The following is a 15,338-nucleotide window of genomic DNA, read 5'->3' on the forward strand; positions in this document are numbered from 1 at the left end:
TGCTCTGTCTGAGGGTCACAACCTGTCTCCTCTCTGGATCTGCCCCGAGGCCCGTTCTATAGCAAGGAACGAGCGCCAGGATCCTTGGTTTAGGGCACATTTATTTGGGATATATATATATATATATATATTTGTTTTTTCTATGATAGGAGGAAAGGGAGAAAACAACACTTTTGTTTATTTCACTTGTCTGCCTTTTCAAAGTTTATGTTACATAAGGAACCGACACGGAGCAGGCACCGCAGGCAGTGTCAGCTCACGTGTAGCCCACCAGGCGTGGGGTGCTGGGGAAGGTCCTGCGCATGCACATGCACTTCTCCTTGTCGATGCAGAGGGTGTTGGCCTTGATGGCCAGCTCGTGCTCCAGCCGGCACTTGGTCATTACCAGCAGCTGCAGCGTGTCCTGCGTCTCCCGCAGCCTCAGCTTGAGGGTCTGCAGCGTGTCATCGATGGTGAACACCTCGTTCACGAGCCTGGGGCGAGAGCAGAGAAGGCACAGTTCACTCAGTTGTTCAACACAGGTGCACCTACTATGTGCCAGGAATCATGCCAGGCGCTGGGAGACTGCGGTAAGCCAGACTGGGGAGGCTCAGCCGACAGGGAAGACAGGGGTGGAAGAGGCAGGGAAGTCAAGGCAGGACAGAGCTCCCAGGGGTGATAGGGAGAAACCGTCAGGATGTTTAGGAAAACAATCTGGCTGCTGCTCAGGAAGTTAAATGTAGACTTATCATGACCCAGCAATTCTGCTCCTGATTATCTCCCCATGAGAACTGAAAACAGACACTCAAACAAACACTTGTACATGAATGCTCATAGCAGCATCAATCACAGCAGTCAAAAGGTAGAAACAACCCAGATATCCATCAACAGCTGAGTGGATAAGCCAAGGTGGTCTGTCCATACAATATTATTCGGCCATAAAAAGGGAATGAAGCAGGATACATGTGATGGCACAGAGGGACCTTGAAGACATTGTGCTCAGTGAAAGAAACCAGTCATAAGAGGTTATATGTTGTATGACTCCATTTATATAAAACTAGAGGCCTGGTGCATGAAATTCATGCACTCAGGGGATCTCTCAGCCTGACCTGCGCCCTCTCACAGTCCGGGAGCCCTCGGGGGATGTCCGACTGATGCCTTAGGCCCTTTCTCCCCATGGAAGCGGGCCTAATCCAGCAGTTGGACATCCTTAGCATGCCGTGGAGGTGGGAGAGGCTCCTGCTACCGCCACTGAGCTCACCAGCCGTGAGCCCGGCTTCTGGCTGAGCGGCACTCCCCCTGTGGGAGTGCACTGATCACCAGGGGGAAGCTCCAGAGTGTCTGGCCCCTGGTGGTCAGTGCACGTCATAGCAACCGGTCGTTCTGCCGTTGGGACGAAACTGGCTCTCCGACATCCTCTGAGGGGTCCCAGATTGTGAGAGGGTGCAGGCCAGGCGGAGGGACCCCACCAGTGCATGATCGGGGCCAGGGAGGGACATGGGAGGTTGGTCAGCCGGGGAGGGACCGCGGGAGGGCTCCAGGGCATCTCTGGCCTGTCTCGCTCAGTCCCAACCAGCCAGACCCCAGCAGCAAGCTAACCTACCGGTTGGAGCGTCTGCCTCCTGGTGGCCAGTGCATGTCATAGTGAGCAGTTGAGCGGCCTTAGTATATCATTAGCATATTTCACTTTGATTGGTTGAATGGACGACCAGACACTTAGCATATTGGGCTTTTATTATATAGGATGTCCAGAATAGGCAAATCCATAGAGTCAGAAGGGAAATTAGTGGTGACCAAGGGCAGGAGGGAAGCGCATAGGGAGTGACTGCGAAAGGCCCACCTGCAGGGGGAAGGGCAATGCAACTGTGCTGCGGCCCGGAGGACGCGCTGGGAGGCCTTGAGCGGGTACCAGGAACGGAGCTGCACTGTGACAGAATGAGAGGGTGGCGGGAGCAGCAGGACACCTTCTCTCCTTGGGGATCTCTAGGCCAGCGCTGTCCTGCCGCACTTTCTGCGGTGACGGAAATGTCCTGTTCTGTGCTCCCCGATACAGCAGCCCGAAGCCACTGACCACTGACCACTTGAAATGTGATTCGTGTGAATGAGGAACTGGACTTTAAGTTTTATTTTATTTTAATTCATTTAAATTTAAATGTGCATTCATTCTGGGGACTGCGCTCCGATGAGGCCTGAGTGATTAGAGGGGCTCAGGAGAGGAGAGGCCACCTGTAGGAAGATGCGGACGAAGGCCCAGCAGTGGTGAGAGGGAATGCAGGTAAGGAAGACAATGCACAGATCGGGCACTTCAGCTGCTGGAGAAGGCAGACAGCTCGAGTCCCATCATCTGCTCAGCTCCCAACACACTGTGCACACACATTCATACACACACCACATATACACGCACACATGCACATCGCATGCACACACATACCTATACATACTATGCACATAAATACAGAGATACACACACACACATACATACATACATACACACACACACACTGCCTGGGGCTCCCATTCATGCTCCCTCTCTACCCCTGTGGGTGGCCCAGCTGGTGGGTGAGGGGCAGGAGCTTGTCCAAGAGCAGTAGGTCCTCCGGGACATCTGGTCACTCCCTAAAGGCCTGCTCTGTGTGAGCCCCTGGGTGGACAAGGGGGTTATCAGAGCCCCAGGAGGGGCAGGAGCCCAACCTGAGGGACTAAGAGGCTTGAACCACATGGAGGAAGGATCAGGAGAGCCTCCCCCAGCCCTCCCCTGGGACCCGGGCCCCTTGCAGCCCAGCAGGGTGGGACCCTGGCCACACTGCACCCACTTCCAGGCGTGGGAACTTTCCAGGCCAGCAGCAGGCTGAGGAGCAGCAGCTGGCCAGGCCGTCATGTTCAAAGCCGCCCACCCCCACAACGCACACGCCCAGCTTTTGTTTCCTGAGTATCTCAGGCAGTCGCTGGGGCCCGTGCAAACATCACCACAGGGGACCGCCAGCGTCTTCTCTCAGTATGTCCCTCCCTCTCTTTCGTTCAGCTCCCTTCTCCACATCCAGCCCCGGAGCTGTGGGGGAATTTGTTACACAGCAACAGAGACTGCGACAGTGCCCGCAGCATGGGGGGAACTGGGCAGCCAGGTGGCCTGCGCCAGCTCCACAGCCCGTCATGGGGAAACAAGCCCGCGTGATGGTCCTCCCTCACCTGGCCGGCATCACCTCCCAAGCTCCTCCTCCAGCTCACAAACCCTGCTTCTGGGTTTTCACCCCAGAAGCGCTTTCACCCCCTGCTGTGAGGAGGCCCTTTCTCAACAGAAGCAGCCCTTCCATCCCTGAGCAGGAAGCTGTTCCAGTGGTTCACAGGTGAGAACTGAACACAGACAGCAAGAGAGAAGGAGTGAGGTGCCAGCTGGGAGCCTCTTGTATGGGAGCCTGGGCGGAGAAACCATGGGCCAAAGGCCACATCTCTGCCGGAGGGTACCTCTCCTTAGCTTTCAGGGAAAGTGGGGGCTTCCCAGAGCACAGTGGGGATATGAAGCCATGCTTGGTTTTTCCCATCCTTGGTTTAGGGCGGGGGTGGGGAGTGTGTGTGTGGGGCGAGTGGGGGAGAGACCTTTTTCTGCTAAGGGCCATTTGAATATTTATAACATCATTCACAGGCCATACAAGATTATCAACTTAAAAACTAGCCTGCTATATCTGGTCAAACATTTAATGAACTCCCCCCCTAATGCCTTGGCAGGCCAGGCCAAATGGTTTTGCAGGCCTTAAAAGGCCCTCGGGCCGAACATTCCCCACCCCGGTTCCTTGGCTTAGGCAGTTGGGAAGGCTTCAGTGCAGTGCAGAGCGTCTGGCCTTGCGCATGATGGGCGGTTTTCAAGGGGACCCCCAGAATTTCAGACACCCCCCCCCCCCCCCCCCGCCCAGGGCCCTGTTGACTTGTGAGACTAGATGCCCTGGTTGGTGGAAGACCCTTCTCAGACCCAGGTTTCCTGGGAGCTCCCCACTCCTTCCAGCCTCCCCGCTCACTTGAACTGTGGGATGTCCCTGCACAGCTCCACGTTGGGGCGCCGGGTCCTGCACTCCAGCCGCGTCTGTGCCACCTTCAGTGGGCACTCCTTGGCCATGATGGACCTCTCCAGCAGCGCGATGGTGCTCTCTGCCTGAAAGATCTCCTGCAGCGTCTGCGGGGAACATGTAATGTCACGGAGGGAGCGTGGGGCTGACCAGCTCAGCATCCACTCAGGTGTTTCAGTGGCCCCTTCCCCAACCGGAGGGGAGGGCACCTTGTTCCTCCTAACACAGTCTTGGGAAATTGCTTCAGCATCTCTCACTACCCAGGCCACTGTGAATGCTGGGGAGGGGCAGGGGCCAAGGTCAGGTCTGTTTTCTATCTCCAATATCCACTGGAGTTGTCCAGCCAGTGTGGCTCAGTGGTTGAGCATCGACCTAGGAACCGGGAGGTCACAGTTCAATTCCTAGTCAGGGCACATGCCCAGATTGTAGGCTTGATCTCCAGTGTGGGGTGTGCAGGAGGCAGCCGATTAATGATTCTCTTTCATCATTGATGTTTCTCTCTCTCTCTCCCCTTCTCCCTTTCTCTCTAAAGTCAATAAAAATGTATTTTAAGAAATATATATCCATTGAGCCAGCCCATTAATGTTCAGTGGGAGGGAGGCAAAGTAATTGGAGGGAGGGAGGTTTTTAAGATTAACACGTATAACCCCCAAATAATAGCTAATTTCTAAATCCACTTTAATCTGAATTAATCTTGGTTGTTCTATATCTTTTTACAATCCAGAGTTTACCTTCCTAATAACTAGGTCAGTAAATAAACTAGAAGAAAAAAAAAAAGAAAAAGAAAGGAAAAAGGAAAGGAAGAAGGGAGACATTTTCTATATTTATCTATAGAAATGTTTCCCCCAATGTAATACCACTAATGTGCACTACAATTGACCAAAGTACAGATGCCAGGAAGGCACAGGAGGGCACCAGCTGGGGATAGAAATGGTCTATATCTTGCTCTCGGTGGAGGTTTCACAGGTGTAAACATGGGGTGAGGGGGGAAGCAGCATTGAAATTCATCAAGCTTTTATTATAAGACTGTTATACCTCAACAGAAGATAAAACTAAAATCAGAAAAAGGTCAATCACAGGAAAAGATTGGCAACATGTTAATATTCATGTTGGGTATATGGGGATCTTTTATATGTCTCCGTATTCTGTGTTTAAAATTTTCCATAATAAAAGATAAAAGCATGAGAGGGTGAATAAAGAAGGAAGCACAGCCCATTACCCGGAGGAACCTGATCTTGCACTTAGCCAACGTTAAGCACATCCAGAACTGAGAGTACTAAACAGATGTCACCTTGCTATGACTGAAACATCCCTTATCCTCCCACCATCACCAGCAGCCCTGGATCTGTGAGCAGTTCTCATTTTCATGCCCCTCTGCTAGGACAACTTTAATATATATATATATATATATATATATGTGTGTGTGTGTGTGTGTGTGTGTGTGTGTGTGTGTGTAATTGATTTTTTTACAGAGAGGAAGGGAGAGGGATAGAGAGTTAGAAACATCGATGAGAGAGAAACATTGATCAGCTGCCTCCTGCACACCCCCTACTGGGGATGTGCCCGCAACCAAGGTACATGCCCTTGACTGGAATAGAACCTGGGACCCTTCAAAGTCTGCAGGCCAACGCTCTATCCACTGAGCCAAACCGGTTAGGGCTAGGAGAACTCTTTTAGTGGGTGTCAACACCCCCCTCCAAGACTTGGCCAGGCCCAATAGAGAGGTTACATGTGCTCTGTTCCTGGCAAGCCTAGAAGTGGTTCCTGCCACGGTGCCCCCAACGTCCTTCCCTCAGCTGTTTGCTTGCCTGTCACGCTCACTGGCATGTAAGCTCCAAGAAGTCAGGGGCTTTGTGTCAGCCATGCTGTGTCCTGATCACCAGGAACAGTGCTTGGTGCAGAGTGAGGGCTGCTAGGTAAAACACAAGATGCCCAGTTAAATGTGGATTTCAGATCGACAATGAAGCATTTTTTAGTATATGTCTCAACGACTGCATGATCTGAAATTCAAGTTTAACTGAGCATCCTGCATTTTTATTTGCTAAATCTGGCAACTCTATTCATAGTAGGAGCTCGATGATACTGAATGAATGAATGAATGAATGAATGAGTGAATCATGGTGGGATCTGGAAGTCTCGATTTTTAGCTAGGTTCCCAATGGTCCCTCTGCACGCTAAGGTTTGGGAACTGTGTGGCCTAAAGTTTACATGGTCCTGTCTCTCTCAGATTTCGACATCAGGGAAAACTGCTTCCACGTGAGTGCTCCTGACGGGTTGGCCCTACAAGTACCAGACCCAACCTCCGCCTTCGTGGACTTTACAGTCATGTTGTTTTCCCCTTTTTTGTGAGTTATGAAATATTCACAAATCATAATAGCTACTAGGATGACTACTTTAGCTGAGTTGGGCTCATATTCGATGGGCACCAAGAAATTGCTTAAAAATGTTTTCCAAAGAATTAAAGTCCACTTTCCTATTAGCTTAGGACAAAAGCCTAGAAAGAGAGCATTTCGCTGCTTCAGGAGGATGAAAGGATGCTCCTTTCCTGTTGGGGTGAGACACGGGCTGCAGAGCAATGGGAGGCAGGGGGCCTGCTGTGCCGCCTTCGGAGACCACAGAGGAGGAGGGCTGGCCTCACCGGCCTCAGTGAGCTGCACAGACCAGCACGATGCTGCTTCTCGCCGGTTAAACATTACCCCACAGAAATGCTCTGGTCCAGCACCTGAGCTGGCGTGGGAACACTCCATTGGGAACACCTCTCTAGAAGTCCTGGAGAATTTCTTCAGAAACCTGCCCTTCCCAAGGGGAGCGTGTGGAGGGTATGCAAAGCTCAGAAAGCACCAACCGAGTGGAGAAGAAAACCAAGCCTTCTCCGGACAAAAAAGGGGCCACATGCTAACCCAGTGGCCAGCAAACCGCAGCTCGCGAGCCACATGTGGCTCTTTGGCCCCTTGAGTGTGGCTCTTCCACAAAATACCACAGCCTGGGCGAGTCTATTTTGAAGAAGTGGCATTAGAAGAAGTTTAAGTTTAAAATATGTGGCTCTCAAAAGAAATTTCAATCATTGTACTGTTGATATTTGGCTGTGTTGACTAATGAGTTTGCCGACCACTGTGCTAACATAACAAGCTCAGGGAAGGCCTGCATGGTGGTCTTGTGAACTCAAAGACCTAAAGTAACCACAAAGGATGGTCTGAAATAAACCTTTAACTAAAAGCAATTATGGTGGGTAGTCACAGCCTAGGCCGGTATCTTCCCTGACAAAGGTCAATCTTTACCTTAACTGAACCTATTGTCTTTTTGCATCTACGATAACATACGGTTGGAATTTCAAAGTACTTTTCCTTTTTCCAGACCCCTCAAAGCACAGGCACTGCTCTGCGGAGACCACAGACCCTCATTGTTATTGAGGTAATTGTTGACTGTTAACTATCCTGCTCCCACCTAAGTAAAAGAAGCAGGTGTCTATCATTTTACTTTTTATCCAATCCCAGAGGTTTCCCCACTTTGCTTACTCCCGCCTCCCTGATCTATCACCAATGGAGTTCATATAACCCACTTACATCTCCTCTTTTTTTTTTTTTTTTAAGGACCAATTTTTTTGGGAAAAAATAAAAAGCAAATATGAAAAGATCCTTGGTACATCCCCTCTTTTGATTGTAATGTATAAAACAAGGTAAAAAAACATCTTTCTCTGGAGCATTATCCCAATACGTTGAGATTCTGCTTCCTGGCAATTGTCAACAGTTTGGCTCAAATAAACTCACAATTCTTTACAGGTTTGAATGTTTTTTGTTTTTTATGTTAACACTTTTATAGATGAAAAATGCTTCTTGGTACCACATTGCCGGTGTGGAAAACAGTCCCTCACTCTACCATCTAGATGACCCTAGTTGGGGTTGGGGAGGGCTATTGCTGAGGAGGGCGTTACTGGGAGTTTAGCTGCTGGTCATACTGTCAGCCCTGCCCCAACCTCAGCCCATGGAAGGCAGCTGCCAGTAAGGGCTGCTTCTAGGGGCACCTTCGGATGCCACAGCCAGTGAGGCTGCCCTTATCTTGGTTTCTTCTGTTTGCTCTTCCACCCCCTGGTTCCCAGCTCAAGGCTTGGCCAGCCTCACCGGGGTCTGCAACTTTACAAAAGGCCTGTCTCTGGAGTGCGGGGGCGGGGGGGGGGGGGGAGGAGGAGGGGGAGAGGAGGGGGGGAGTTGACAGTAATTCACGTGCTCAGCCATTTCTTCGTCCACTCATTCATTCATTTATGGATTCATTGATTCTCTCATTGACTCAACAAATGCTCACTGAGCACCTACTAAGGGCCAAGCACTACCGTAGGCAGTGGACAGAGCAGGGGACAGAACAGACAGAAAACCCTGTCCACGTGGAGTTTACATTCTAGGGTAAATGCATTCATTTGCACCTTTATGCAACAAACGTCTGTTATTCGCCGCCAAGCCCTTACTACAATGTCGTCAGTGCTTTCTTCAGCATTACAGACGCCTTCAGTGTGCAGGACATTGTTGGGGGATGTGGCCACGTACAAGGCATCCAACACATGTTCATTTTCAGTTCGCCAGGAGCTCCCACTTGAGGACAGCGGAGGAACAGGGACCCAGCAGCACAATGAATGGGAGTTCCCAGATGAACTCCAGCATGAAGTCAGTATTGGGCACAGCCTCTCCAACACATGCTCGTGTCTCTTGATTGACAAAGGAGAGCTATGGATTCAAGAGGCTTCTTGCCTGGCTGGTGTGGCTCAATGGTTGAGTGTCAACCCATGAACCAGGAGGTCACAGCTGATTCCCAATTGAGGCACATGCCCGGATTCGGGGCTCGGTCTCTAGTAGGGGGAATGCAGGAGGCAGCCAATCATTGATTCTCTCTCATCATGGATGTTTCTATCTCTCTCTCCCTCTTCTTTCCTCTATGAAATTTAAAAAAATTGTTTTAAAGAGACTTCTGCAGACAGCAGGTTCCAGCTGCATTCCTACACATTTGCTCTGCTTTCCTTGTATGTATCTTTCTACTTAGGGCAAGTGCTGTTGGTTTTTCATTGATAGGAAGTAATATAAACACTTTTTTTTCGTGTGTGTTTTTTATTTTAATTTTAATGTTTTAAGTGTATCTTTATAAACACATTTTGAATGAATGCATTTTTAAGTGACTCAATTAAACAGAAATAAAGTAAATAACAGCCCAGGTGGCACATGGAAATGGCAAAATTGGGTATGTGGCCCAGGAGTGCTGACTTTGGGAAACCCCGTATTACAGTGTCTCCCAGGTGCTTCAGGAACTTAGGTACAGAGGGTGAGAGAATTGAGGGGGGACCACCGTGAAGTCCCTAGCTTCCCATCTCCCTCTTAGGGCAGCATCTGGTGGTGTGTGTGTGTGGGTGGGTGTGTGTGTGTGTCTGGGGACGGGGTTGGGGGTGGGGAGACTAGAAATGAGACGGTTGCTTGTTTCTCCATGCCACCACCCCCTGGCAACTGCTGGCATTTCTTGAGCAGATCTGCCTGTGGTTTTCCAGAATAGGCTGCTCTAGAACCAATCGGTGAGCAGGTGGGTGTGTACTCTGCCAAAAATGTTCCCTATAACCTCTTGTCCAACCTCTGTCACTCACAGCTAGGGTCCTCTTCATTAGAGGGGAGGAAAAAGCCACATACACTCTGTCCTAGGGGCAGCCCCTGCCATCCAACCCAGTCCTGCCAGGGTGTACCTCCAGAAGCCCAGGTGTGGGGACTCACCTCTAGAATTTGAGGAATGCAACCCCCAAGGGCCAGGAGGCAGAGACAGAGGTGGCTGACCAGGGGCAGAGGCTGAGACAGAGCAGCCTTGACCTTCATGCTCAGGAGGCAGCAAAGGATTTGCTTGGTGCCAACACAGGCTCCAAGTGCCAGCTGGGCCCACCGCACTCTGAGCTCCAGGTCAGCCTGGGCCTCAAATTCCATGATGTTCCCTGGGAGAAGAGCCCCGATTCTAAAAGGGTGACCCCATATCCCAGCACATCCACTCCTGGATACATACTGGAGGGTGTCTTCACCAGGGCCACTGGGGACGGCAGTTTTTATTGACCAGTCAGTAGGTGTTCAATGACCACTTGCTCCCTGGGTGTTTGGTTAAAACAAGAGTACAGATGTTGGCATCAGACTACCAGACCTAACACTTCCACGCTGCGTGACCTTAGGCAAGTGTCTGAAGCTCTCTGAGCCTTTCCGGAAAAAAAAAAAATAGGGATCATAGTCATCATTTCCAGTCCATAGGGTGGAAATTAGGCGATCAGCGCCCGGCCTGAGAGAAGGAGCTCTAGGACACCTTAGTGCCCTTCGCTGCTGGGACACAGCTGGGGAGAGGCAGGCACTGCTGTGGTCACACACAGAGCAGCGGTGCGGAGTCTGCTCTCCAAAAACCAAGTGTGTACTAGTATGTGCTGTGTGTGCACGTTTTCCCCACAGACACACCCTGGAAAGGGCCACAAGGAAGTCATATGCCCCTTCCCCCGCCTTCCCTTGACCAGTTAGAGTAATCCTCCCATCCTTCCTCCCTCTCTCCTCCTGTCCCCCCCCCCCCCCCAGACCTTGAGTTCTGAATGGCTGTCCTGAGCCCTAGAGGCCCCCCCTCTCCTTGGTCTACTTTCTGTTCTCACAAAGCCAAAGAGCTAGAGGGAAAGGCTGCTTGGGGCAGGGCTCAGCCTGGCTCACCCAGCAGCTGGGCAGGGCCGCTGGGAGATTGGCCCAGGGGGTCACCCCATGGGAGGAGTCTCTGCAGCCTCAGCGAGCAGGAACTCAATTGGGAGTGGAGTTCCCACCTCACTTTGCTCCCCAGGCCTCCACTCCCTGCTCTGCCTGCTGCAGGCTGCCTGCCAGTCCAGGCTGCCAGACGGAGTGGTGGGGGTGGGGGGTTCTAAGCCTCCCGCCTGCCCTGCGGAGGGGGGTGGGAAGGAGCCGGTCACTTCTGCTGACTGAGCCCCTCTATAGTCACACAGCTCTAGGTTCAAATTCCAGCTCCTGCTCTTCCCTGCTGAGTGACCTCGAGCCGTTCTCTTAGCTTCTCTGTGCCTCATGCAATCATGAACTCAGCATCTGCTGAGCCCCCTCAAGCAGCAGCCCCTTCTGTTGAGAATAAGTGGGGCACTTATTCTCTTGTCTGTAAAACCCACATCATCATCATAACAGCTCACCCACGGGGTTGCTGTGAAGATTAAATGAGATAATGTGTGTGAAGTGCTTGGTCTAGTGCCTGGCTTGTGCCATGAGACTGTCCTGCATCCTAAGCCAACCCTCACCCTGTAATGTTTAGTCTGTTAGATTTTTCCTTTGGGATCATTGGTCTTTTTTTGTTATATTTATGGAAGACAATAGGAAACTCAGATTCATTTGACGGAATTTATCTCTACAGGCAACTTAAACCCCCTCAGCCCTCCAGTCCAAGGCTTGGGCTTAAAATCCATCAACTTACTTGGATGTAGGGGTCGTCTGTGCAATGGAGGAGGGAGATTATCCTTATGGTGAGCCACCCCCTCCCCAAACCGAAGTTCTTTTTGTTAACCAGGCAGATTCCCAGCCGAAGGGGCCTCCACACAGGGTGCTTGGAGGTAGAAGCCCTGGGCAGGAAGTCAGGAGACCAGGGTTCCCATCCAAGCGCTAACACAAACCAGCTGAGGAACTCACAGGCCCACTCAGAGTCCTGGGCTGCGCGAGCCCCTATTTCCTTATCCAGAAAACGGGGGCTCAGGGCCCGTGCTTCCTCTCTGGCGGGCGTTGCAAGTGCTCCTGGGTGTGACTAAAGGCCCTATACCTGCTCCAGTCCATCATCAATCTCCCATGCGCCCCCGAGCCTCATCCTCAGAGACCATCCTGAGACCCGTCGGCTGCAGGTATGACTGGTGTGTGTGTGTGTGTGTGTGTGTGTGTGTGAGAGAGAGAGAGAGAGAGAGAGAGAGAGAGAGAGAGAGAGAGAACCCCCTTCAGATGGCTGCAGTCCCAATACACACCCTTGTAGAGCATCATGAAGATGTGCTACACAATGTCCACAATTTTCTGTAAAGGTCTGGGTGGTAGATGTTTTAGGCTTTATGAGCCATAGGGTCTCACACTACTCACCTTGGCCATTAAAATCCATCAACAAACACAGCCACAGACAATACATAAATATATGGGGGAGGGGAGGGTCTGTGTTCCAATAAACTTCATTTATAAAAACAGGTAGGGGGCCATTTAGCCCTGGGGCCAGTAGTTTGAGACCCCTGCTGTAGCCCAGCACAGAGGAAGTCGGATTCCCTTTAAGCAGCCCATCTCACTCAAGGCTGCACCTTGTTACTCAAAGTGTGGCCCAGGGACCAACATCATGGGACTCTGAGCCCTTGTTGGAAATGCAGACTCTCAGGCCCTATCCCAGTCGGATCTACCAATGAAATCTGCATCTTAAAAGATTTAAAATGCGGATCACATGCACATTAAAGTTTTAAGGCAGAGAAGGACATGGCTGGATGTGCAGTTGGAGGCCGATCCCTCCGGCTGTCATTTGGAGACTGAACAGAGCAGACAGTCAGGGGGCAGGAGGCCAGAGAGAGCTGAGAGGCGGAAGGACCCACTCCAAGCAGAGGAGCAAGGTCACAGTGTATACAGCAGGCAAAGCGGTGTGCACGTCACCATGGAGTGTGCCCAGTCAGGAGAGGTCAGACTTCACAGACTTCAGCCGGCCCAGCCCCTGAATCAGGAGGGCCCTCCTAGAAGAAAGGCTTGGAAGCTCCAGACCTCTTCGCACCTCAGTTTCCCCATCTGTGTAATGGAGGTAACAAGTCTCTACCTCAGAGGGTGACTGTGAGGATGATTTAGGTACTCGCGCTACGGCCGGCACGCATAGATCTGGGTTTCTCAACCTCAGCACTTGCTCTCCATTCGTCCATCCATCCACCTATCTTCATGTCCATCTATCTTTCTATTTTTTGCCTTTTCTCCTTTCTTTCCTTTTTAAAATCAAACCTTAATGCCGGGAGACCAGGGCTTCTCAGTTGGGGACTACTGACATCTTGGACTGATAATTCTCTGTGGTGGGGGCCGTCCTGTGCACTGTAGGATGTTTAGCAGCCTCCCCGACTCTATACAATAGATGCTAGTAATACCCCAGCAATAGCGTCTTTAGACATTGTCGAATGTCCCCTGGGTGCAAAGTTGTCCCGTTCCAGAACCACCCATCTGGATGTTACCTATATATTGTCACTAGACTGTGCTGGTGGGAGTGGGGGAGAGGTTCACATTAACTGACAGCATGAACTCTGAAGCAAGACACCTAGATTCCAGTCCTGGCTTTGCCACTTACTGGCTGGGCCCAGGTGAGGGTACGCTTGAGGCAAATCACATGTCCTTGGTTTCCTCGTCTGTAAAATGGGGCTAATAATGGCCCCTTCTTCATCGGGTTGTAGGAGGCAAAGATGAGTTAACCAAAGAAAAGCACTTGGAACTCTGGCTGCACATAATAAGGTTAATATGTATTCTGTGGTTATGGGTAATTTTTCGCTTTTTTCTCTTTCCACTTGTGGAGGATGGCAAACCAGACCGTGACCATCCTCCCTCGGCCCTTGCTGGGGACCAGCTGAGGGCAAACCCCAGTCCCCAGTGTCGGGAAAGGCTGAGGTCTGCTCTGGAAATGGTCTCCGGCCACGTCTGGCAATGGCCAGGTCTGCCTAGGATGAAACCAAGCTCGGCTCAGCAGAAAAGTGCACGGATATTCCTGGCTGGAATGGAAATCCACCCAAAAACGCCTTTGAAAGGGGAGATGTGTTTGGCTGGGTTGTTTGCCATGTAAAACTATCTGCCTGCGTCTTGTCTTGTGACAGCGGTGAAAATCCAAGGCCAGGAAATTATTTTTGATGTGGAGGGGGAAAATGGATTTAGCAGTCCCAGCCGGCTTTTCAGTTTCTGGATGCTTTGTGCAACCTTGCAAATTTATTGTTTTCCAAATTGCACGGAGCCAAGGAGTTTCCAAGGAGATGCCTGGCTCAGCGCAGCCTCCCCAGCTCAGGAAGTGAGAAGGCAGCTTGGAATCCTTTTTCTGGTCAAGTGGTGGAAGGTTTTTGAGTGCCACCAAGCCCGGGGGCAAGGAGAGCAAGGAGGAGAGGGGTGCTCCGGAGGGACCTCACCTGGGAGGCTCCGGAACAGGGTGTCCCAAACTTGGCATTCTATTTTTAAAATTTTTTTTTATTTCAGAGAAGAAGGGAGAGGGAGAGAGAGATAGAAACATCAACGATGAGAGAATCATTGATCGGCTGCCTCCAGCACACCCTCCACTGGGGATAGAGACTGCAACCTGGGCACGTGCCCTTACTGGGAATCAAACCTTGACCTCCTGGTTCATAGGTCAACGTTCAACCACTGAGCCACACTGGCCGGGCCCACTCTTGACTTTTTGGGCCACACCTTCTTTGGGGGCTGTCCTGTGCCTTGCGTTCAGCTGCATCCCTGGCCTCTGCCCACTACCTGTAGCACATTGACCCCCCCACCCCCCCACTGCTGAGGTATGACAACCAAAATGTCTCAGACGCTGGCGAACACCACTGAGGAGTAAATTCACCCTGGGGGAGAACGACTCTGGAGGACACATGTGTAAGCCCTGCTCGCAGCTGTTTCTGTCCAGAGGTGGCCAGCTGCCTGTCAATAAAAATCTCAGCTGCTGAGAAGCCATCTGGGATCAGAGGTCCTGAAAGTCCTGGAGGGGGTTGGAAACGGGTGGGGGCTCCGTGCTGGATAAGAGATAACACCTGTAATTCACTATTGGGCCTTGGAGGGTCTCCTTAACACATCGCAATTTTTAATTGTGCATCTACTTATTTTTTTAAAACCAGTCTTCACAACTAGAACATAAGCCCCTTGAGGGCACAGACTCTTGTCCTATTCGTGACGTATCCCCAGCAACTAACTCAGAGTCCGCTACACAGGATGTACTAAGTGAATATCTGCTTCAGGGAGGGAGGGAGGGAGAGAGGGAGGGAGGGAGGAAGGAAATTAACCAGCATCTGTTGCATGCCCACAGCTGGGAGACACACCTGGAGGGCTGCTTACAACACAGATGGCTGGGCCCCAGAGTTTCTGATTCAGCAGGTCTGGGGCAGGGCCCAAGAATTTGCATTTCTAACAAGTTCCCAGGTGATGCTGCCGCTGCTGGTCCCAGGACCACACAGCTTGAGAACCACAGGTCTGAACCCTGAACCTCTGGCTCTCACTCTTGGCTTGGGAGAGTTCAAAGGCTGGATGCCCGGGCCACACCCCAACCAATGAAATCAGAATCCCTAGAGACGGGACCCGGCAT

The 15,338-nt window shown here is 51.3% G+C and overlaps 1 protein-coding gene across 1 annotated transcript in view; it reads right to left on the minus strand.

Moving 5' to 3' along the window:
- Positions 1-256: 256 nt before the first annotated feature.
- TEKT5 (tektin 5) overlaps positions 257-15,338 on the minus strand; it is a gene marked incomplete at both ends in the record, with an annotated part of 37,443 nt that continues 22,361 nt past the window's right edge. Inside the window, 2 exons of the mRNA XM_079798643.1 lie at positions 257-473; positions 3,990-4,144. Coding sequence (XP_079654769.1) covers positions 257-473; positions 3,990-4,144 — 372 coding nt within the window. The remainder of the gene's footprint in view (positions 474-3,989; positions 4,145-15,338) is intronic.

Source organism: Cnephaeus nilssonii (genome assembly GCF_951640355.1).
Source record: "Cnephaeus nilssonii genome assembly, chromosome: 2".
Classification (NCBI taxonomy): domain Eukaryota; kingdom Metazoa; phylum Chordata; class Mammalia; order Chiroptera; family Vespertilionidae; genus Cnephaeus; species Cnephaeus nilssonii.